General features: G+C 45.8%; 2 protein-coding genes and 1 long non-coding RNA gene across 10 annotated transcripts in view; 2 read left to right on the forward strand and 1 right to left on the reverse strand.

Moving 5' to 3' along the window:
- Nucleotides 1-235: 235 nt before the first annotated feature.
- On the forward strand, nucleotides 236-14,642 carry LOC118373324 (BCL2/adenovirus E1B 19 kDa protein-interacting protein 2-like). Of its 6 annotated transcripts, none has more exons than XM_052501699.1 (10): nucleotides 236-401; nucleotides 4,575-4,655; nucleotides 5,322-5,380; nucleotides 5,472-5,729; nucleotides 8,405-8,602; nucleotides 10,108-10,210; nucleotides 10,311-10,442; nucleotides 13,519-13,605; nucleotides 13,782-13,880; nucleotides 13,987-14,642. In XM_052501699.1, exons 1-10 carry the CDS (start codon nucleotides 358-360, stop codon nucleotides 14,009-14,011), a joined length of 1,086 nt encoding a protein of 361 aa, XP_052357659.1. In that variant the 5' UTR covers nucleotides 236-357; the 3' UTR covers nucleotides 14,012-14,642. The 6 variants fall into 6 exon arrangements, 5 of the variants coding, with proteins under 5 accessions (XP_052357659.1, XP_052357658.1, XP_052357661.1 ...); XM_052501698.1 differs by lacking the exon at nucleotides 236-401 and adding an exon at nucleotides 1,887-2,065; XM_052501701.1 differs by lacking the exon at nucleotides 236-401 and adding an exon at nucleotides 2,484-2,634.
- Nucleotides 14,643-20,167: 5,525 nt separating this feature from the next.
- On the forward strand, nucleotides 20,168-20,917 carry LOC127918426 (uncharacterized). The gene is made up of 3 exons (XR_008099938.1): nucleotides 20,168-20,390; nucleotides 20,485-20,672; nucleotides 20,720-20,917. It is a non-coding gene; the product is annotated as an uncharacterized LOC127918426 (long non-coding RNA).
- Nucleotides 20,918-21,452: 535 nt separating this feature from the next.
- Nucleotides 21,453-24,707, reverse strand: part of LOC127918427 (CDC42 small effector protein 1-like) — a 7,721-nt gene continuing 4,466 nt past the window's right edge. For all 3 annotated transcript variants that reach the window (XM_052501703.1, XM_052501704.1, XM_052501702.1), the window contains 2 exons: nucleotides 23,148-23,252; nucleotides 21,453-21,586 (listed from right to left, as the gene is read on the reverse strand). In XM_052501703.1, the coding sequence (XP_052357663.1) occupies nucleotides 21,518-21,586; nucleotides 23,148-23,252 (174 nt within the window). In that variant the 3' untranslated portion in view covers nucleotides 21,453-21,517. The remainder of the gene's footprint in view (nucleotides 21,587-23,147; nucleotides 23,253-24,707) is intronic.

Here is a 24,707-nt window from a genome sequence, read left to right on the forward strand (position 1 = left end):
CCTCCATTATGCAGAGTGCAAATGTTTCTGTTTATTCTATGCAGTGCTTTTCTATCTGCGAGGCTCTAGCTAAACATGTTTCAATCTGCCAACTAAGGACCATAGCTGCCAAAGGTGAGCTTAGCCTTAGGCAATAGGGAAGCAACCACAACAGGTCCTGCTGAAATGCAGAAAAACCTGTAGGGACAGGAAGAGGGTGAATTCACTGACATAACACACCCACCCACATCAACAGACTTCCTCATGAGAAAGGCAGATGAGCCAGCAGGCTGTCTTGTTTTGCAAGAAACACTAGTTCCTGGAGGTACCCATTCAGTGCTGAAATAATCATCTGATCTCACTCACAGGGTGGATGATATGGGGACCTATACAGAGCAGGGGGACCAGTACATGCTAAATGGGTAAGTGATTAAACCACTTTGCCAGTTTATTCTGTGGAAACCCATAGTTTCACAACCAGTGTGTGTAGCAAATGTGAAGTGACGCTCATAGCGGTGTGGGTTTCCTGAAACAAAAACAGTGGTGTCATTGTTTCAGCTCATTTTAATTGCTAAGGGGAAAGATGGAGTGGATTTAAATTGCTAGAGGGAAAGATGGAGTGGATTTCTAAGGGAAAGATGGAGTGGATTTCAATTGTTAGAGGGAAATATGGAGTGGATTTCAATTGTTAGAGGGAAAGATGGAGTGGATTTCAATTGCTAGAGGGAAATATGGAGTGGATTTCAATTGTTAGAGGGAAATATGGAGTGGATTTCAATTGCTAGAGGGAAAGATGGAGTGGATTTCAATTGCTAGAGGGAAAGATGGAGTGGATTTCAATTGTTAGAGGGAAAGATGGAGTGGATTTCAATTGTTAGAGGGAAAGATGGAGTGGATTTCAATTGTTAGAGGGAAAGATGGAGTGGATTTCAATTGTTAGAGGGAAAGATGGAGTGGATTTCAATTGTTAGAGGGAAAGATGGAGTGGATTTCAATTGTTAGAGGGAAAGATGGAGTGGATTTCAATTGTTAGAGGGAAAGATTGAGTGGATTTCAATTGTTAGAGGGAAAGATGGAGTGGATTTCAATTGCTAGAGGGAAAGATGGAGTTTGAAGTGTGAGTGTTGTATCTATCCCATTTACACCCCTCTAGACTCCATGTCATATGACCTACTCTCTGAACAATGGACAGGGGTTAACAAAAGGAGAAATGGGAAGTCACAAGTCACTCTGACACTAACCAGGCCAGTAGTGACGATAAAGATGCCATCCGTCCTGGGAGTCTCTGCTCTAATGACTTCCTCAATGCTGAATCGCTGGCTTTGCAAAGCTGACAAAGCGTTGATTCATGCATGTGCTTAGTAATTGCAAAGTTAGTTTTATAACTAAGATTTACATGGACTAAAGGGCAACTTCCACCACTGGATTTTGTGAGCTGTTGACAAGATTCACGAACAGTGTCTGGGGTGATGTAATAATGCCCCTAGATATACTTTGATTTAGGCCTATAATTAATATACCGGTAATTGGAAAGAAACATACTGATCTTAGTCTCTGTCTGATACTTGTACTGCGAGGTACAGAAAGACAGCCACTGTATCTCTGATGTCATCATTAGTTGCCTCCGAATTCCTTCCATATCCCTTCTGTATATTGTCATCAATCTATCTGCCGGAGGTGGATAGATTGGAGTTGGAGGTATAGATAGATTATTGGCGTTAAAGAGGCATTTTTCCCCGTTGCTTTTTGGAAGTAGGCTACATACCGGCTGTAACGGGAGGAAATGAGATGGTTGCTCAGCGTAACTCCATATTTGGTGATCAAGGAACATATTTTGACATAATGCTGGCGGAAAGGGAGTTTGAATCTGAGTTTTCTTTGCGTTAGGTTAATCCCTGCTATCTACTCCTGTCCTCTTATAGGCAGAGGCTTCAATAACTGCCTCTACAGGCCGTGGCCATTACAATATCAGGTTTCCTAAACACAGAGTAGGCATGCTTCATCGGGAACAATGCAAGAGCACAGAGGTTGTCTTCCCTTCCCACCACGAGCAGCTATTAACATATTGTTTTACACGCGTCTACAGGTAACTGCCAAAATACACAAAACGTGTCTTAATATTGCGTTGGGCCAGAACAGCTTCAATGCGCCGTGGCAAAGATTCTTCAAGTGTCTGGAACGCTATTGAAGGGATACGAGACATTGCATAATTTGGTGTTTTGTAGATGGTGTGGGAAACGCTGTCTCAAGAGCCGCTCAGAATCTCCCTTAAGTGTTCAATTGAGTTGAGATCTGTTCACTGGTTGGTTGCAACACAGAAACACATACACACCCTTTAAACCCCCTATATTCTAATCTCACAAGATGTTCAGGTATTCAGTGCCACAACGATCACGTCATAACGGGACGCCCACATTTTAAATAATTAAATAGATAATGAGTTTATACTCAGACCACATCTCACAAACCAACCTTACTGTCACGAGTTCAGCTGGGTTGACTCATTAAACCATAGACATACAGGCTCTCGAGAGGGACCTATTGATGTGTCATTCTCGTTTTAAAAAATCAGGAGAAGGCAATACCGTTTTTTGTAATGATAGTTGAGTAAACAGGAACTGTTATTGTTGCCGAAATGTGTTTCCTTTCAGTGTGGTAAGAGTTTGAGGCTGCTGCATTGAGATACTCAACTATTTATCTACGAATCTGCTCATTTTGATGTGTTTACAAGTTGCGACGAGTGATAGATCAGAAAGTTCTCACTCACTCAGGTGTGGTGAACGTGTCACCAGCCGAGCACGTACAAAGCCCTCTGATTGGCTAAGCTAATGTATTGTTTGCTGTGTGGTTGGGTCGTCAAGAACACTGCACTTGTGCGAACGTCGGAGTGTTTACAGTTGACGACTTTTAATTGACTTATCTTCTTGATAAACATTTTTTTAACGTTTTTTTTACTCATCTTTTAATCATGATGTCTGCATGAGTGCGCGTTTATACAGAGGAAAGGGTGAAAGGTAGGCTATGCTCAGTCGCTTTGTGTATCGGCGTGTCTCTTTATTTACAAAGGCATTGTGTAACTACAGTAGAACTAGGTTGTTGGAGACGGGGAAACTGATGTGGAAGCAATGTATAATCCAGTTGACGGCTTGAACACAGTTGTGCAAAGTTAGTTTACAACATGTTAATACTGTGCAATGACACTAACAGTGCTTAAAGTATATGGATAAACTTACTGTAGTTTCATGATTCTTCATTTTATAATTATTTTTTCTTTGCCAATTTATTGGTGCACCTAGCATTTGCTTATCACTCTGTTTTAATTTCTAAGTGACAGCTGGTGGTCTTCTAAACCAAGACTATTCCCCTTTATGACAGTTTACAAATGAGTCATTTGTATGTCTTTTCAGTGTGATGCTATATGAACGTCATTATTTTAAAAGCCCTATTTCCTTTTACGGTGCGTAAAGTCTAATTCATATGACAGGTGAGCACTAATGAAACGTTAACACAATATAGGGAAGTTAGCAGACATACTGTACATATGTGCCAAGGGTGCATTGTGCATGCAGCTGGTGGGTCTAAGGGTGTGTTGGCCACTTTGTGAACCACTCTTCCATGGAGTACTGGAGGCACAGTCACAGAGGGTGCTGTTTGACTCTTGCAGTGGTCCTGAAACCTTGTCAAGTGTGTCCACTGGCAGAGGCAGTCTAGACCAATGACAGCCAGAGGACACACATGAGGCAGTCTAGACCAATGACAGCCAGAGGACACACATGGAGTAAGACAAGTTGCAAGCCTACATTGTTCGCTTTCTCTCTCGCTCTTCTGCACTTGGACGTGATTGTGTCTGTGTACTCTCTGAGCACTGGAGTGAGGTGAGGGAGAACTTGAAGACTCTTCTCAGTGTGTGTGGGGCGGGTGCTTGTTTGCAAGGTGTATCTTGACTGTGCTAAGGGCTCGGCAAGTAAGAGTGGCTTGTCTGTTAAATGAACAAAACAATGCTATGCCGTTGCCCAGCCATTGGCTTCTATGCAAGCGGCCCTGCTGAGGTTACTGCCTTTTAGAACATTGTGTTCCACAGTATAATATAACCAGTTTATTTTACAGTTTCAATAAATTCATCTTAAATAGTACTAATGGTTATGATAAATTAGGTATTGTTTCACACTGGTGGCATATAGATACATGCACATTATGTGTGTACAAGAACAATCAAAAAATGTCAAATGCCCATCCCTATAATCCTGTTTTCTGCCAACACAATGCCTGCAGTACCACAGTCAGCCTTGAACTTCCTGGTTTCAATGAGAGGGGGCAGTCGTTCTCCCCTGGTAACCAATGAACATATTGCAATGATTGGACCTTGTGATTCATGCGTAATGTTTGACAGGCACTTTACAAAGACTTTATTAATTTGGTATCATCACATTAAAAACATGGTACATGCATTTGGGCAGTGGCCTTCTTCAGAGTGTCTGTCAGACTGTGTCTTATTTGAGCTCTTAAGGACTATAGACGGTTGTTGAATCTTTTGATTATTACAGGATGTACAGCAAGACTATTGAATGTACTGTGACATGCTGTCTGTTCTGTAGGAGTCCAGAGGGGGCGAAGGCTGCTTCCTACATCCAGGACATGGAGCTGAGGGAGGAATGGCAGGATGAGGAGTTCCCCAGGTCAGAGACAAACCTAATCCTGACCTTTAACCTTACCCCCTGACCTCATGAACTGTAAACCCCAGCCTGTTCACGATGACAATATTAAATGATATTTTAGGTCCCTGCAAAGAATGCTTTTTGGTTATGACCGGGTAAGAAAGCAGTACTAAGCTTTTTGGTTATGTCCGGGTAAGAAAGCAGTACTAAGCTTTTTGGTTATGACCGGGTAAGAAAGCAGTACTAAGCTTTTTGGTTATGACCGGGTAAGAAAGCAGTACTAAGCTTTTTGGTTATGTCCGGGTAAGAAAGCAGTACTAAGCTTTTTGGTTATGACCGGGTAAGAAAGCAGTACTAAGCTTTTTGGTTATGACCGGGTAAGAAAGCAGTACTAAGCTTTTTGGTTATGACCGGGTAAGAAAGCAGTACTAAGCTTTTTGGTTATGACCGGGTAAGAAAGCAGTACTAAGCTTTTTGGTTATGACCGGGTAAGAAAGCAGTACTAAGCTTTTTGGTTATGACCGGGTAAGAAAGCAGTACTAAGCTTTTTGGTTATGACCGGGTAAGAAAGCAGTACTAAGCTTTTTGGTTATGACTGGGTAAGAAGGCAGTACTAAGCTTTTTGGTTATGATCGGGTAAGAAAGCAGTACTAAGCTTTTTCAACTATTTTATATTCCCCCCCCTAGACCTCTTCCTGAAGATTCCCATAGTCCTGAGACCCAAGGAGAAAATGCAGAGAGACCAGGTATATCCCTAATACCATATGCCTGCAAAGGCCTAATTCCAAAAGTACTGCACCATATCCCACAATCCCTGTTTGTGTGCTACTCCCCCAGCTCCACCCACCAGCCTGGCCCTGTCAGAAAACCCCATAAGGAAGAAGCGTCTGGTGGCGCCCACCCTCAGCCTGACCCTGTCCCGTACCGACTCAGCGGACCGCAGTGTGAAGTCAGGGGACACCGGGTACTCTGCCGCCGCCCTCTCACCCGACGAAGATGACACGGAGCTGGACATCAACCTGGAGGCCCTGGAGACGCCCTCGGACAGCGAGTCCTGCAACTTCCCTGACAGCATGCACGAACTGGAGTGGGAGGGTGAGAGAAGAAACAAGAACTGGAGTGGGAGGGTGAGAGGGGAGACAAGAACTGGAGTGGGAGGGTGAGAGAGGAGACAAGAACTGGAGTGGGAGGGTGAGAGGGGAGACAAGAACTGGAGTGGGAGGGTGAGAGAGGAGACAAGAACTGGAGTGGGAGGGTGAGAGGGGAGACAATAACTGGAGTGGGAGGGTGAGAGAGGAGACAAGAACTGGAGTGGGAGGGTGAGAGAGGAGACAAGAACTGGAGTGGGAGGGTGAGAGAGGAGACAAGAACTGGAGTGGGAGGGTGAGAGGGGAGACAATAACTGGAGTGGGAGGATGAGAGAGGAGACAAGAACTGGAGTGGGAGGGTGAGAGGGGAGACAAGAACTGGAGTGGGAGGGTGAGAGGGGAGACAAGAACTGGAGTGGGAGGGTGAGAGGGGAGACAAGAACTGGAGTGGGAGGGTGAGAGAAGAAACAAGAACTGGAGTGGGAGGGTGAGAGAAGAAACAACAACTGGGGTGAGAGGGGAGACAAGAACTGGAGTGGGAGGGTGAGAGAGGAGACAAGAACTGGAGTGGGAGGGTGAGAGAAGAAACAACAACTGGAGTGGGAGGGTGAGAGGGGAGACAAGAACTGGAGTGGGAGGGTGAGAGAGGAGACAAGAACTTGAGTGGGAGGGTGAGAGAGGAGACAAGAACTGGAGGGTGAGAGAAGAAACAAGAACTGGAGTGGGAGGGTGAGAGAGGAGACAAGAACTGGAGTGGGAGGGTGAGAGGGGAGACAAGAACTGGAGTGGGTGAGAGGGGGGACAAGAACAGAAGTGGGAGGGTGAGAGGGGAGACAAGAACTGGAGTGGGAGGGTGAGAGAGGAGACAAGAACTGGAGTGGGTGAGAGAGGGGACAAGAACAGAAGTGGGAGGGTGAGAGGGGAGACAAGAACTGGAGTGGGAGGGTGAGAGAGAACTGGAGTGGGAGGGTGAGAGGGGAGACAAGAACTGGAGTGGGAGGGTGAGATGGGAGACAAGAACTGGAGTGAGAGGGGAGACAAGAACTGGAGTGGGAGGGTGAGAGGGGAGACAAGAACTGGAGTGAGAGAGGAGACAAGAACTGGAGTGGGAGGGTGAGAGAAGAAACAAGAACTGGAGTGGGAGGGTGAGAGAGGAGACAAGAACTGGAGTGGGAGGGTGAGAGGGGAGACAAGAACTGGAGTGGGAGGGTGAGAGGGGAGACAAGAACTGGAGTGGGTGAGAGAGGGGACAAGAACAGAAGTGGAAGGGTGAGAGAGGAGACAAGAACTGGAGTGGGAGGGTGAAAGATAACTGGAGTGGGAGGGTGAGACAGAACTGGAGTGGGAGGGTGAGACAGAACTGGAGTGGGAGGGTGAGACAGAACTGGAGTGGGAGGGTGAGACAGAACTGGAGTGGGAGGGTGAGACAGAACTGGAGTGGGAGGGTGAGAGAGAACTGGAGTGGGAGGGTGAGAGAACTGGAGTGGGAGGATGACAGAGATAGACGGCTTGCACGAACTGGAGTGGGAAGGTAAAAGTGAGAGTGGGATGTATGAGGGTGGGGAGAGAGACTGAGGGGTGTGGGGGTAGAATGAACTGTAGTGGGAGGTCAGAAAACAGAGAGTAGGAGAGAGACTGAGGGGGTGTGGGGGTAGAATGAACTGTAGTGGGAGGTCAGAAAACAGAGGGTAGTAGAGAGACTGTGGGGGTAGAATGAACTGTCGTGGGAGGTCAGAAAACAGAGAGTAGGAGAGAGACTGAGGGGGTGTGGGGGTAGAATGAACTGTAGTGGGAGGTCAGAAAACAGAGAGTAGGAGAGAGACTGAGGGGTTGTGGGGGTAGAATGAACTGTAGTGGGAGGTCAGAAAACAGAGTAGGAGAGAGACTGAGGGGGTGTGGGGGTAGAATGAACTGTAGTGGGAGGTCAGACAACAGAGAGTAGGAGAGAGACTGAGGGGGTGTGGGGGTAGAATGAACTGTAGTGGGAGGTCAGACAACAGAGAGTAGGAGAGAGACTGGGGGGGTGTGGGGGTAGAATGAACTGTAGTGGGAGGTCAGAAAACAGAGAGTAGGAGAGAGACTGAGGGGGTGTGGGGGTAGAATGAACTGTAGTGGGAGGTCAGACAACAGAGAGTAGGAGAGAGACTGAGGGGGTGTGGGGGTAGAATGAACTGTAGTGGGAGGTCAGACAACAGAGAGTAGGAGAGAGACTGGGGGGTGTGGGGGTAGAATGAACTGTAGTGGGAGGTCAGACAACAGAGAGTAGGAGAGAGACTGAGGGGGTGTGGGGGTAGAATGAACTGTAGTGGGAGGTCAGACAACAGAGAGTAGGAGAGAGACTGAGGGGGTGTGGGGGTAGAATGAACTGTAGTGGGAGGTCAGAAAACAGAGAGTAGGAGAGAGACTGGGGGGGTGTGGGGGTAGAATGAACTGTAGTGGGAGGTCAGACAACAGAGAGTAGGAGAGAGACTGAGGGGGTGTGGGGGTAGAATGAACTGTAGTGGGAGGTCAGAAAACAGAGGGTAGTAGAGAGATAAAGAGAAATTCCAATTTGGAACATAGTATTCTTCTATTCCATTCCATTTTATATGTTGAATTCCATTCTGAAATGGAATGGTATGATGCTTGCACAATCTAATCCCACCATTCTTGACCTTCATCTGACCTCTGATGACCCTCCAGATGACCTGCCACGGCTGGGCCGGGGGGAGGATGGTGTCTCAGGCACCACGGTGATGGAGCAGGCAGAGATGGGCTCGATGGAGCTAGACCAGGTGGACAACAGGGGGCGCCGCTGGAGAAGGTTCTGCGTTGCAGGACAGGAGTACCACGTCAACATGAGTGTCCTGGAGCCATACCTCCAGGTGCTCTCTCACGGAGGTGAGACACAGCTGAAGCTGACTGTCAAGTAGCCACTTGACCAACCTGTAAAATCAATGCTTCCATAACTGAGTCCAGCTGAGTGCATATGACACAGCATCTGTTGTGTAGCTCCCACTATATGCATTTGCTGAAAATGACAGGCCTCAGTGAAAGCGAATGATTTTCAGTTGCACTATGTAATTCTATCTGATATACCAAACATTAAGAACTGCTCTTTCTTTCCATGACGTAGTCTGACCAGGTGAATCCAGGTGAAAGCTATGATCCCTTATTGATGTCACTTGTTAAATCCACTTCAATCAGTGTAGATAAAGGGGAGGACCCAGGTTAAAGTAGGATTTTTCAGCCTTGAGACATGGATTGTATATGTGTGCCATTCAGAAGGTGAATGGGAAAGACAAAAGATTTAAGTGCCTTTGAACGGGGTATGGTTGTTCCCGAGTGGCGCAGCGATCTAAGGCACTGCAGTCCCTGGTTCGAATCCAGGCTGCATCACATCCGGCCGTGAGTGTCCCAGCGTTGTCTGGGTTTGGCCGGGGTAGGCTGTCATTTTAAATAAGAATTTGTTCTTCACTGACTTGCCTAGTTAAATAAAGGTTACATTTAATAATAAAAAACATCTTTAAATAGTAGGATAGTAGGTGCCAGGCACACCGGTTTGTGTCAAGAACTACAACGCTGCTGTGTTTTTCACGCACAACAGTTTCCCATGTGTATCCCAGGTCCACCACCCAAAGGACATCCAACCAACTTCATACAACTGTGGGAAGCATTGAAGTCAACATGGGCCAGTGTCCCTGTGGAAGCATTGGAGTCAACATGGGCCAGTGTCCCTGTGGAAGCATTGGAGTCAACATGGGCCAGTGTTTGCATTGGAGTCAACAAGTGTCCCTGTGGAACTACAACATGGGCCAGTGTCCCTGTGCATTTTGGGCCAGTTCCCTGTGGAAGCATTGGAGTCCATGGGCAATCTCTTCAGGTCAGTGTCCCTGTGGAAGCATTGAAAGATCAACATGGGCCAGTGTCCCACCAACATGGGCCAGTGTCCCTGTGGACATCAAACCAGTGTACACCTTCATACAACTGTGTGGAAGCATTGGAGTCAACATGGGCCAGTGTCCCTGTGGAATGCCTTCGACACCTTGTAGAGTCCATCCCCCATCTATATATTACTGTATATACCCCCAAAATAATAGTATGTTAAGTTGAGGAGGATGGCTTCCTTTGACTATAAGATTGTATCTATTTTATGAATAGCCTTACTGGGCTCAATCAAGTTACCTCATCATGATGTCAAACAACAACAGAGTTCAAACAGAAATACATTTACCTTAAATATTTCAGTATTTTATTAGGACCCCCATTAGCAGTACTGAACACTATAGCAGTTGAACATGTACTCTGTCTATACTCCCACAGTTGGAACTTGTCATTCTTCACTATGTAATTCTATGTGATATACATGTGCCGTATCTCATGAGGTATGCCTCTGTGTTTCCTAGGTTATTACGGGGAGGCTATGAACGCCATCATCACGTTCTCCTCCTGTTATCTACCAGAGAACACGGTGGAGAACTATGAGTACGTCATGGACAATCTCTTCAGGTCAGTGTAGACGGACAAACACCCTCTGGTGTGGAGGTCTCAATGAAAGATGACAATCAAAGTAGTTTTAGTTTGTTATTTGGGTGTGTGTACGCTGCAGGTACATAGTGGGGACGCTGGACCTGATGGTGTCAGAAGGCTATGTCATGGTGTACCTGTGCAGCATGGCTCCCAGGAATAAGATGCCCGCCATCAAATGGCTGCGACAGTGTTATACCTCCATTGACAGAAGGTACAGTATGTTCCTCTTGCTCTCTCTCTCACAAGGTTCCCTCTGCTGTTGTACTGAAAGAGTCCAGAGGAGGGGGCAAGTGGCCCTATGGTTCTCTGTATAGCACGTCTGTGGTCCAGGTATTGGACAGAATGGGAGGACGTAATGGGAGGGCTCTTATTCCTGTCCTATCTCTGCTTCTCCTCCCCGCGTGTGGAATATCACAGGAAGCTATAATGATTCAGGGCTGTGAGGATCTCTACCACAGGGTAGTATAATGATTCAGGGCTGTGAGGATCTCTACCACATGGTAGTATAATGATTCAGGGCTGTGAGGATCTCTACCACAGGGTAGTGTAATGATTCAGGGCTGTGAGGATCTCTACCACAGGGTAGTATAATGATTCAGGGCTGTGAGGATCTACCACAGGGTAGTGTAATGATTCAGGGCTGTGAGGATCTCTACCACAGGGTAGTATAATGATTCAGGGCTGTGAGGATCTCTACCACAGGGTAGTGTAATGATTCAGGGCTGTGAGGATCTCTACCACAGGGTAGTGTAATGATTCAGGGCTGTGAGGATCTCTACCACAGGGTAGTATAATGATTCAGGGCTGTGAGGATCTCTACCACAGGGTAGTATAATGATTCAGGGCTGTGAGGATCTCTACCACATGGTAGTATAATGATTCAGGGCTGTGAGGATCTCTACCACAGGGTAGTGTAATGATTCAGGGCTGTGAGGATCTCTACCACAGGGTAGTATAATGATTCAGGGCTGTGAGGATCTCTACCACAGGGTAGTGTAATGATTCAGGGCTGTGAGGATCTCTACCACAGGGTAGTGTAATGATTCAGGGCTGTGAGGATCTCTACCACAGGGTAGTATAATGATTCAGGGCTGTGAGGATCTCTACCACATGGTAGTGTAATGATTCAGGGCTGTGAGGATCTCTACCACATGGTAGTATAATGATTCAGGGCTGTGAGGATCTCTACCACAGGGTAGTGTAATGATTCAGGGCTGTGAGGATCTCTACCACATGGTAGTATAATGATTCAGGGCTGTGAGGATCTCTACCACATGGTAGTGTAATGATTCAGGGCTGTGAGGATCTCTACCACAGGGTAGTATAATGATTCAGGGCTGTGAGGATCTCTACCACATGGTAGTATAATGATTCAGGGCTGTGAGGATCTCTACCACAGGGAAGTGTAATTATTCAGGGCTGTGAGGATCTCTACCACAGGGTAGTGTAATGATTCAGGGCTGTGAGGATCTCTACCACAGGGTAGTATAATGATTCAGGGCTGTGAGGATCTCTACCACAGGGTAGTATAATGATTCAGGGCTGTGAGGATCTCTACCACAGGGTAGTGTAATGATTCAGGGCTGTGAGGATCTCTACCACATGGTAGTATAATGCTTCAGGGCTGTGAGGATCTCTACCACATGGTAGTATAATGCTTCAGGGCTGTGAGGATCTCTACCACATGGTAGTATAATGATTCAGGGCTGTGAGGATCTCTACCACAGGGAAGTATAATGATTCAGGGCTGTGAGGATCTCTACCACATGGTAGTATAATGATTCAGGGCTGTGAGGATCTCTACCACATGGTAGTATAATGATTCAGGGCTGTGAGGATCTCTACCACAGGGAAGTGCCCCCTCCGGACATTCCTCAGATAACCCTCTGATCCCTGACTGTGTGCGTGTGCCAAATCAAAATCAAATTGTATTCGTCACGTACACAGTTTCCAGCAGGTATAAAAGGTGCAGTGAAATGCTTGTGTGCTGGCTCTCTCAACATCGCAGTACAATTATCAATATCAATAATACAAAGTCCAATCAAAAATAAGTGTACTAAAGTATATCCACGTGTCGGTGTATTTGCCATTTGTCTCATACTGTATCTGTGCTGTTGGTTCTACTGTAATGTGGTCGTCCTTATCATTGATAAGTTTCCATAGCCCTTATAAAGGCAGCTCAGTGCTCAGTCTCTGCATGCCTGGCCACTGGCCACACTCCACAGCATAACGTTCCCATACATAAACCACCACATTCACTGTGCATACCACAGTGGCCTCCCAAACATCAGGTCGACCATCATCTTGCTCCTAATATACCTTAGGGTGTGGTTTCCCAAACCCGGGTGCACGTTGTGGTTGTTGACATAGCACTACACAGCTGATTCAAATAAACTACTCATCACCAAGCTTTGATTATCTGAATCAGCTGTGTAGTGTAAGGGCAAAAACCCAAACGTTCTCCCGGGGGGGCAGGATCAAGTTTGGGAAACCCTGCCTTAGGGAATTATAGTGCCAAAGGTACAGATGTAGGATCTTAATTTGAGCCAGTTTGCTACAATACAAAAATAATCTTGAAGCAACCGGAAATGTGAATTATTATGTGGATTTTAATTGATGGACATTTGTGTAAGGGTTGATATATTTTTCGTAAGGGAAAATCAAGTCAAAACGTCAGAAGCCTTTTTAAACCTCAAATACACTACGTAAAAAATGTCCTGCATTGCAGGAACGTTATCCTGCAAAAGAGTGATCCAATTTAGATCCTACATCTGTAGCATGTCTTCTGGTGAACTTGGACGAGACCAGACCTATTTCCAGACACTGGTGTCTTTGAGAAAACCAGCCCTCAGACGTTACCTCACGCGCTCAATTTGGAGGCAAATACGGTTGCTATGCGACCGTGAGCTTTTGAGTCATATCATCAGAATCAGGTCTCAACGCTGTATATCATGGCACTCTTCCCAGGGCATTAAGAGGAGAACTACACATAGGATGAACATTCTTATTGTATTCAACTAAGGTTGGTGTTTACTGAGGCGTCTAAGTGTATGATTTTCTTCACGTGACTCAGAGAAACAGACGTTGATGTCAGGTTTCTTCCCAGGGGATTGTTTATGAAATCAGACATTCGCTGAGAATCTGCCTCAGGCACTATGTTACTCATATCATGTGGTTGTTTCTGCCTACGTATTTGACACGTATTGTAACTCGCCCTGAATAATGTGGATTAAATGAGTCATGTAAATGTAATGCCTGTGGAGTCATGGTGATGGTTCTCCTGGCAGGTTGAGGAAGGATCTGAAGGGGCTCTTTGTGGTCCACCCTGCCTGGTACATCAAAGCACTCATCACTGTCGTCAGGCCTTTCATCAGGTGAGCAGAACCATTAAAGTCATATTTCATTTGAACCACATCAGTCCTCAGATGATTCAACGAGTCACACTGATTCAGTGAGTCCCACTCCATCTGTTGTGAAGATCCAGCTGCAGCATATGCCTTGACCATGCTGATGTTCTCTCAAACCTCTGACCTCTCTGTGCCCTCCACAGTGAGAAGTTCAGCCAGAAGATCCGCTTCATTCACAGCCTGCAGGAGCTGTCTGAGTACATCCCCATGGAACGCCTGCAGATTCCCGACAGTATCCGAGAGTGAGTGACTGGGTTCTCGAGAGCTATATTAGCCTGGAAGTTATTACAATTTTACTTTTACGTTGTAGGATAATTATTCCCGTAGTAAAAGTGCTTTTTTCTCTAGGTATGATGCGAGGATGAACGGGTGAGGGACATATCGCGGGAAGCCAAAGAGAGGACATTGAGAGTGGATAGGCGAAGGAGGGGAAGACAGCAGATGACTGGGAACTATGGGCTGAATTACCATCAAAGTTCAAAAGTTAACTAGCCCAAATGTCACCCTGCAGGTATGCTTGGACGTGCAGCACTTTTGTTGTACAGAAAATGAAAGACTTTTAGTGTGTACAGACACACCTTTAATTTATTCATCGTTGAATGTAATGTCACTAAAGAAGTTCACTTAACCATGCCACTGGCTTTGCAACAGTTTCAGAACTGCCCCTATTTTGTGGTACTTTAATGCAACCCTATCATATGTATTGATGCCAGAGTGATTTGTGGGACCTGTCGTCAAGGAGCAACCTACAGTCAGTTTGAACGCAACACTTAGATGAAAGGTCCAGATGGTTCTGTTACAGTTACCTTCACTGGAACTCACATTGACATTTACTGCTGCTTTATCTGTAAGGGCTTACTGCACTCTAGTGCCAAGTACAACACTTTGGGATGTCACCTTTTAATGTTTACTCAAATGTGATTGATGCACAACAAATACTTTAGGTTAAGATGGAGACAAAGTCTATTTAATAAAATAAATCTGAATTTACATCATGACATAAATTCTGACGTATTTGACTGTATTATTCTGACCTTGTAAACCTAAGCCTTTTTATAGCCTACCCTCAGAGCAAATATTTATGGAAGAGAACTCTTGAACAACCTGTACTTTTAGAATTGTCATTTTCTAACCATACTTTCTATAGCTGAATGATCTTCTCACTTTAAGACATTTGTTTTAGAGCACTGCTTACCACGTGTGTAAGGGCTTTTACACTATTTTAAAGGAAGGGGTGTCACCATGGAAACGCTGCAGGCATTCAGGAAATGGCAGCCACAGGAAGTGAGGTAGCTATGGAAGAAGAATACTGCTGCCTGCATTTAATAATAATATAATAATAATTAATAATACTGCAGACTTTTATCCAAGTACACAGGAACATGTGTGACATGGGTGGTGAATCGAACCCACACCTGGCGTTAAAGCGGACTGAGCTGAAGACCATTTACTGTAACTCGTACACAGGAACAGTGACATGTCCATTAATTAGGGATGATGAAGAATATTCATCTGAAAATGAGAAACATTTTTCTGAAAAAGGGAGATATTGAATGTGTTGTTTTGTTAGTCCTTTATGCTGATTGAAAAACATGAGCTGGCGCACACCCAGAACATGTTTGTGTGGAGGTGCAGACGAACAACAACAAAAAAATGATAAGCTATCAAAATAAAGTCGCACACACTCCATATATAAACTCCCAGTAATTTATTGGGTATTTACCAACGTTTCAGCATCACTGTGCCTTCTTCAGGGTAATGTCATGAGTACTTCAAACAGGTTATGTAGACAAACAGTGCAATTAGTGCAACCAATGACAATTCTACCACAGGAAATTGTGGGTTTTTCAATGTTACTGCTACTGAATTATAACACCATATTGGGGATGTTTTTAATTCTACAGAAGTCCTCAAGACTCATTTAAAAAACTGGTGGTAGTTAACAGATCTTAAATACATGAGACGATGATGCATTCAGTATTAAATCAGATTAGTATTCAGTAAGATTATATGGTGGTGGTTGGTATCGCTCATGTCAGCTGGGTGTTCTGAAATACTCTGAATTGTGTTGCATTGTGGAGGAGGAAACTGAATGGCCTCAGATAGATATGGTGTCCTTCGTTAACACGACTGGAGTCTGACTGCTTGTTTTTCAGGGATTATTTTGTACCCCTCTGCATTCACATCTTTGTCCCAGTGGTCTGTCTGCTTGCCAGTTGTTCATGTAAATAAAGTTGTCATCATGGGACTTGTCTTTGGGCTTTTTTTTTTTTTTGAAGAAACTAAGTAAATAAGTGAATATGGAATCATTCATCTTCTGGTATCAAATTAAGACTGCTGGTTATTCTGAGAAGAGCTAGGACTGGAGTTATAGGTGATGATACAAAGTACATCTAGTGAATATTACTATTCAAAAACACTAGACACCCCATAGCCTTCGCACGTCTTCTACTAAACACCCCATAGCCTTCGCACGTCTTCTACTAAACACCCCGTAGACTTCGCACGTCCTCTACTAAACACCCCCCATAGTCTTCTACTAAACACCCGTAGACACGTCTTCTACTAAACACCCCATAGACTTCACACGTCTTCTACTAAACACCCCATAGACACCCCTCTACGTCTAAACACCCCATAGCCTTCGCACGTCTTCTACTAAACACCCCGTAGACTTCGCACGTCTTCTACTAAACACCCCGTAGACTTCGCACGTCTTCTACTAAACACCCCGTAGACTTCGCACGTCTTCTACTAAACACCCCGTAGACTTCACACGTCTTCTACTAAACACCCCGTAGACTTCGCACGTCTTCTACTAAACACCCCGTAGACTTCGCACGTCTTCTACTAAACACCCGTAGACTTCGCACGTCTTCTACTAAACACCCCGTAGACTTCGCACGTCTTCTACTAAACACCCCATAGACTTCGCACGTCTTCTACTAAACACCCCGTAGACTTCGCACGTCTTCTACTAAACACCCCGTAGACTTCACACGTCTTCTACTAAACACCCCGTAGACTTCACACGTCCTCTACTAAACACCCGTAGACTTCACACGTCTTCTACTAAACACCCCGTAGACTTCACACGTCTTCTACTAAACACCCCGTAGACTTCGCACGTCTTCTACTAAACACCCCGTAGACTTCGCACGTCTTCTACTAAACACCCCGTAGACTTCGCACGTCTTCTACTAAACACCCCGTAGACTTCGCACGTCTTCTACTAAACACCCGTAGACTTCGCACGTCTTCTACTAAACACCCCGTCGCACGTCTTCTACTAAACACCCCGTCGCACGTCTTCTACTAAACACCCCGTCGCACGTCCTCTACTAAACACCCCGTAGACTTCACACGTCCTCTACTAAACACCCCGTAGACTTCTACACACCCGTCTTCTACTAAACACCCGTAGACTTCACACGTCTTCTACTAAAAACACCCCGTCTTCTACTAAACAACGCACGTCTTCTACTAACACACCCCTTCGCACATCTTCTACTAAACACCCCGTAGACTTCGCACGTCTTCTACTAAACACCCCGTAGCCTTCACACGTCTTCTACTAAACAACACCCCGTCGCACGTCCTCTACTAAACACCCAGTAGCCGCACGTCTTCTACTAAACACCCGTCGCACGTCTTCTACTAAACACCCCGCACGTCCTCTACTAAACACCCGTAGACTTCACATGTCCTCTACTAGACACCCTGTAAACACGTCCTCTACTGGAAACACCCCAGTCGCACGTCTTCTACTAAACACCCCGTCTTCACGTCCTCTACTAAACACCCAGTAGACTTCACAAGTCCTCTACTTAGGACTGTATTTCACATGGTCAGACAGTTCATGGAGTCCACTTCCGTTAAATTGTAATCTTCTGTTCCAGTGGGTTTTGCTGCTGGAACATGATCTTAGAACAAGATTTCCATACCAACTATTTGCATTGTTAGTGGCATCATTTAACATATTTGTTATGCATGTTTTTTTTAAAGCGAGACGTACACACAGACTATAGCGTACATTCCATTTATTTTAGGGCATTTGTTTAGATTGCAATATTTGTGCTATACCAGCTGGATTTCAGTGAGATCTGCATTTGTTGAAGTAGTTTGAGATTAAAACTAGAATCCTTAATTGAAACAATGACAAAGCAGTCACCCAGACTGTGTTTTGGTAAAACGCTGAAGGATGGGCCTGGAGAAATGTAACTGCTCTCAAATTCATAGACAGAGAGCTGTGGATGCAAGGACTGACCATCCATTATATCAACATGGTACTTCAACTAAGCTCGTGAGGCATTTATAAGATATTCAAGAATCAATGGGTATATATCATTTAGAAATCCCAAAATGGATGTAGCAACTACAGATTCCCACTAACTTCAATGAAAGTGATACAATCTCCCAGAAATGTTCACAGCAGAGCCCACAGGGGCCACTGAAACCAGTTGGTTGAGATTCTATCATTTCTGTACCAGGCAGTGAAAATGGAGTAACTCATTTGGTGATAACATTCACCATCAGCAACAGAAGAGATTAATCACACAGAATTATATTCAGAATGTGAACTGTATTTCAGGAAAAATCAACAGATTGCACAAATCATTTCTAATGAACTTGAGTTTTGGTCTGACAACAACCATGATAAAGATGGGAAAGAAACTGAAATGCCAACAGACTCAAGTTACTGACGTTACCAATGTACATTGTTCCAGAAACTTCAAGGCAGCAGTCATTCTGTTTGGCTGAGAATGTACTCAGTATTACAATCTCTACCAAAGATAGGAAAGCCACCAAGCAGTATGCAAAGTCCCACCTTCAGCATTAAGTCAACTTTAAGCCCAGTGTATAAAACAGATAAGGTATTAGTGAAGGGACAACATACAACATGTGCAACACCATCCATACGCCATATGTTCTGGTATAGGATAACGGCATAGGAAATCACACAAGATACAATATTTAAAAACATCCCATTTCAGAGTTTTTCTCCATATATGGACACACTTAGCAAAAAAACCTACAGAGTGATGAGTTATTCACAACAGATTGTGTATATAATCACGTCAGAAATACAGTTGTGTACAGGAAACAAACTTTAATTTCTACTGCATGATTTAAATCAGATATTTAAAACTCCCACCTGGTTTCAGAATCGTGTGGATGTCATGTGGGACACAAGCCAGCTTGGAGTGCACGTCACCGACAACAAGCTCAAGTGGGAGGCCATATAGAAATTACAAGGGAAATGCCCCCCCCCCGACAAGAGAACAAACTACCTTATGGAATGTTCCTTCGATGCAGTTGATTTAATGAGTGCCATTCCCCAGTAATTCCAGGATAGATCACTGGAAAGCCCCGTAACGGTCAGGGTGTTTCGAATTTCAACAACAACAACCCCTGTTACTAACAGACTCTTCCTGCTGACTAATAGTTAGGGCTTTTCAGAGTAGGTGCTAGTAAATTGTGTATCACAGTGACCAGCTACAGGGAACTGCTCAAATAAAAGGACACACCAGTAAATGAGGGTACTTATTGGCAGCTCTTATGGTGTGGAGGTGCATTTTCCTGGCATGGTTTAGGTCCACTCAACCCCATAGAGGACAAGGTCAACTCCAGTAAATACACAGCTATTCTGAGTGATCCCCTGCTACCTACTGTAGGGTGAAACAGATCTACCTTGATGGGAGTGGTCTCTTCCAGGATGACAATGACCCCATCCACAGGGCACGAGTGGTCACAATGGTTTGATGAGTATGAAAACTATGTAAACCATATACCATGGCTGTCTCAGTCACCAGATCTCAACCCAATTGAACAATTATGGGATATTCTGGAGCGGAGCCTGAGACAGCGTTTTCCATCACCATCAACAAAACACCAAATGATGGAATTTCTGGTGGAAGAATGATGTCGCATCCCTCCAAGAGTTCCAGACACTTAGAATCTATACCAAGGTGCATTGAAGCGGTTCTGGCTCGTGGTGCCCAGTGACCTATTAAGACACTATGTTGGGGTTTCCTTTATCTTGGCAGTTACCTGTATGCTTGCAAATGGGTAGCAGTCCAAATGGGGTTCTATGGCAACTGGGTAGCAGTCCAAATGGGGTTCTATGGCAACTGGGTAGCAGTCCAAATGGGGTTCTATGGCAACTGGGTAGCAGTCCAAATGGGGTTCTATGGCAACTGGGTAGCAGTCCAAATGGGGCTATATAGCAACTGGTACAATCAAAATAACACTACTCAGTACTGGTATCTAAACAGCAACAAAATCACATAGCATTTTGCACTTATAAACACACAAAGACACCTTTAACTATGCACTGTAGGAAAATAAAGGTGCATCCTCATTCATTAGACAGATACACAAAATAGTTTGTTTGGCAGGAGGTCAATGGTTTGCAACATTCAGGTGAACCTTGAGAACATAATCTTCACTTCCTGAAATGGAATCAGCCATGTTAGTCAAAAAATGTAGCTAAACACTCTCACCGGCTCTATCCCATACGCTTGCTGGCACAGACAGAGTAACGTTGTTGGCTGAAATACAGTGGAAGTCCAAAGTCCATCAGAAAGACAAATACTTTTCTTTAAAAAGCATAAAAAAACATGTCAGTCTATCCTCCTCTGAGCAGGGCGATTCTTGTGGTGACCACAGAAAGGCCATAGTCCTGTTTGGCTAAATAGATCCTGCAGACGTCAGGAAGAGCCTCTCTGCTCTCTATTAGGGTCCGCTCTCAGGTTTGTCAGGAACAGCCTCTCTGCTCTCTATTAGGGTCCGCTCTCAGGTTTGTCAGGAACAGCCTCTCTGCTCTCTATTAGGGTCCGCTCTCAGGTTTGTCAGGAAGAGCCTCTCTGCTCTCTATTAGGGTCCGCTCTCAGGTTTGTCAGGAAGAGCCTCTCTGCTCTCTATTAGGGTCCGCTCTCAGGTTTGTCAGGAAGAGCCTCTCTGCTCTCTATTAGGGTCCGCTCTCAGGTTTGTCAGGAAGAGCCTCTCTGCTCTCTATTAGGGTCCGCTCTCAGGTTTGTCAGGAACAGCCTCTCTGCTCTCTATTAGGGTCCGCTCTCAGGTTTGTCAGGAAGAGCCTCTCTGCTCTCTATTAGGGTCCGCTCTCAGGTTTGTCAGGAAGAGCCTCTCTGCTCTCTATTAGGGTCCGCTCTCAGGTTTGTCAGGAAGAGCCTCTCTGCTCTCTATTAGGGTCCGCTCTCAGGTTTGCCAAGTGCTCCATTGGAAACAGGTTACGCTGCAGTGACTGCTTTTGATTTGGGATGAAGGTTTGTCAGGAGGATGGAAGCCTCTCTGTTCTCCATGCTCTACAGGTTTGTTAGGAAAACTGCCTCTCTGTTCTATTAGGTCCAGAGAGGTGAAGGTGGTTAGTTCCAGAGAGGTGAAGGTTGGTTAGTTCCAGAGAGGTGAAGGTGGTTAGTTCCAGAGAGGTGAAGGTGGTTAGTTCCAGAGAGGTGAAGGTGGTTAGTTCCAGAGAGGTGAAGGTGGTTAGTTCCAGAGAGGTGAAGGTGGTTAGTTCCAGAGAGGTGAAGGTGGTTAGTTCCAGAGAGGTGAAGGTGGTTAGTTCCTGTTAGTTCTACAAGTCCAGAGAGGTGAAGGTGGTTAGTTCCAGAGAGGTGAAGGTGGTTAGTTCCAGAGAGGTGAAGGTGGTTAGTTCCAGAGAGGTGAAGGTCAGTTCCAGAAGTGAAGATCAGTTCCAGAAGTGAAGATCAGTTCCAGAAGTGAAGGTCAGTTCCAGAAGTGAAGGTCAGTTCCAGAAGTGAAGGTCAGTTCCAGAAGTGAAGGTCAGTTCCAGAGAAGCTATTGCATTGCAGATATGGTGATAGCTTCATTAACTGGGTACTTACTTGGTAGGCAGCAGCTATAACATGCTCTTGCAGCCGTTGGCACTGGGTCCTTTTGACCTCATCTTATCCTGGACCGGCCCTGACTACAGGACAGGAAGATAACGACTGTTAAGAGTTTCTACAGATACTTAGTCATTTTCATATCAAGAAGGCAGGTCATGACCTCTTCATGATAACATATGGATGGAGAGGCAGGATCCGAAGCCAGAATTAGAACTATGTTTCTATACTGTATCATTGTATGTAACATATTTAACAGTGTTTCTGTGGGGTTCATATGAAACATGATCCCATTTGGACTGCTGACAACATTTGATCCATTTGGCCAGCAGCATTACTCATAACCTACGTCTTTACATAATGTTAGTGACCATATGATGGGATGGAGTGAGGAGGAATGGGACTTGCTTTAGGCTGTGGGTTTTTTTCTTTACTTTTTAAAACGACGCAGTTCAGAGTTGAACGAACGCACAGGTGTGGATCAATCATTCTGACGTAAAGCGTTGCAGGAAAGGCACGTGCTTGACGAGCACTAGAATAACTACAGTCTGACAGCTATGGGTCATAACAGAACAATGGACATTAGAGGGTTACGCAATACCAGTTGAGGAAATGGAATTATGTAACACAGAGGGCAGAAACATGTTTCAGCAACATACTCCTCCTCCACCTGACTGTTCTCAGACCACGTCATGATACAATGTGCAAATGTATCATTTCATTTAAAAAATCTGTTGACTTCCGCAATTGGAGGTCATGATCACGACGGAACAGTCAGTTGTTTAGTGAGAGATTTGAGTCATTTCGATTTACAGTAGTCCATACATTTGAGTCATTTAGCGGAGCGATTTACAGTAGTCCATACATTTGAGTCATTTAGCGGAGCGATTTACAGTAGTCCATACATTTGAGTCATTTAGCGATTTACAGTAGTCCATACATTGGAGTCATTTAGCAGAGCGACATACAGTAGTCCATACATTTGAGTCATTTAGCAGAGCGACATACAGTAGTCCATACATTTGAGTCATTTAGCAGAGCGACATACAGTAGTCCATACATTGGAGTCATTTAGCAGAGCGACATACAGTAGTCCATACATTTGAGTCATTTAGCAGAGCGACATACAGTAGTCCATACATTTGAGTCATTTAGCAGAGCGACATACAGTAGTCCATACATTGGAGTCATTTAGCAGAGCGACATACAGTAGTCCATACATTGTAGTACTGATAGCATCAACATCATGTAATAAATTCAGAAATGGACTATCACTCAGTTTAACCTACCACTTTCCATACAGTGAATTAAACAGTGACCAGACTAGTGATTGGCTAGTCTTCTGATAGTACTGTACACAGCTTTATCAATCATAGCGTAACAGGTTTCAAACTAAAGTTAATATTCATATCCTACTAATAGGTGAATGAATTGAGAAACAATTCCCAGCGTTTCTACATTTCCTCTCATTCCCTGTCCAACGTGACTGTATTCCGTAGGAAACCAGGCCAACATTCCTAGCGGCAGGTTGGAAGCTGCAAAGCCCAGCCCATGTTCTGAGGAGTAACACACACTACCTTCACAATATCTCTACACATTTTAACACACACCAGCCCCAGTCAGTCTAGGTATCATCTCTCTTACCGGGGCCCGGCCCTCTGCCATCTCCCCAGAGCCAATGTGTGTCAAGTGGACAAAGTTTGTGGGCTCGCCGATCATGCTGCGGTCGATTTTCCTGCGCTTCTTCCTCTGGAAATAATAGAAAATATATAGAAATAGAAAATGGGGACTTAGACAGATATTATGCAATTAAGCCCAGTGGAGGTACAGACTTTTACACACACACACACACACACACACACACACACACACACACACACACACACACACACACACACACACACACACACACACACACACACACACACACTGCATTTTGTAACCAGAATGGGATGATCTTCGATAAGAGTTTTGATCTTCTACTTGTTATTTCATACTCAATGGCAGCAGGTCAGACACCTAGCGGCGGGTCAGGACTCTAGCGGCGGGTCAGGACTCTAGCGGCGGGTCAGGACTCCTAGCGGCGGGTCAGGACTCCTAGCGGCGGGTCAGGACACCTAGCGGCGGGTCAGACCTAGCGGCGGGTCAGGACTCCTAGCGGCGGGTCAGGACACCTAGCGGCGGGTCAGGACTCCTAGCGGCGGGGGACTCCTAGCGGCGGGACAGGACACCTAGCGGCGGGTCAGGACTCCTAGCGGCGGGTCAGGACTCCTAGCGGCGGGTCAGGACTCCTAGCGGCGGGTCAGGACTCCTAGCGGCGGGTCAGGACACCTAGCGGCGGGTCAGGACTCAGCGGCGGGTCAGGACTCCTAGCGGCGGGTCAGGACTCCTAGCGGCGGGTCAGGACTCCTAGCGGCGGGTCAGGACTCCTAGCGGCGGGTCAGGACTCCTAGCGGCGGGTCAGGACTCCTAGCGGCGGGTCAGGACACCTAGCGGCGGGTCAAGACTCCTAGCGGCGGGTCAGGACTCCTAGCGGCGGGTCAGGACACCTAGCGGCGGGTCAGGACTCCTAGCGGCGGGTCAGGACTCCTAGCGGCGGGTCAGGGCGCCAGCGGCGGGTCAGGCAGCCTAGCGGCGGGTCAGGCCGTCTAGCGGCAGGTCAGGCCGCCTAGTGGCGGGTCAGGCCGTCTTGCGGCAGGTCAGGCAGCCTAGTGGCGGGTCAGGCCGTCTAGCGGCAGGTCAGGCAGCCTAGCGGCGGGTCAGGCAGCCTAGTGGCGGGTCAGGCAGCCTAGTGGCGGGTCAGGCCATCTTGGGGCAGGTCAGGCCGTCTAGCGGCGGTTAAGAGATTTGGGCTAGTAACTGAAAGGTCGCTGGTTCGAATCCCCCAAACCAGGTGAAAAATCTCCCCGATGTGCCCTTGAGCAAGGCACTTAACAATAATTGCTCCTGTAAGTTGTTCTGGACATGAATGTAAGTGGAATGTTGAACATCCCCTTCTCTAATAGTTGTTTTATTAGAGCATGTTCAGTTCTGTCAGTGTAAGGGCATGTCATCACCTGTCAGCAGTGCTGTGAATAAGCCCCACTTGTTACAACAGGCTACGCTGGGTGCCGACAGAGATGACCCAGAACTGACAGGAATGAATGAGCCATTTCACATTAAGGATCATGACCCGTATCAATATTCTGACTGTATAGTGCAAAT

This window comes from Oncorhynchus keta, unplaced genomic scaffold (genome assembly GCF_023373465.1).
Source record: "Oncorhynchus keta strain PuntledgeMale-10-30-2019 unplaced genomic scaffold, Oket_V2 Un_contig_14158_pilon_pilon, whole genome shotgun sequence".
Classification (NCBI taxonomy): domain Eukaryota; kingdom Metazoa; phylum Chordata; class Actinopteri; order Salmoniformes; family Salmonidae; genus Oncorhynchus; species Oncorhynchus keta.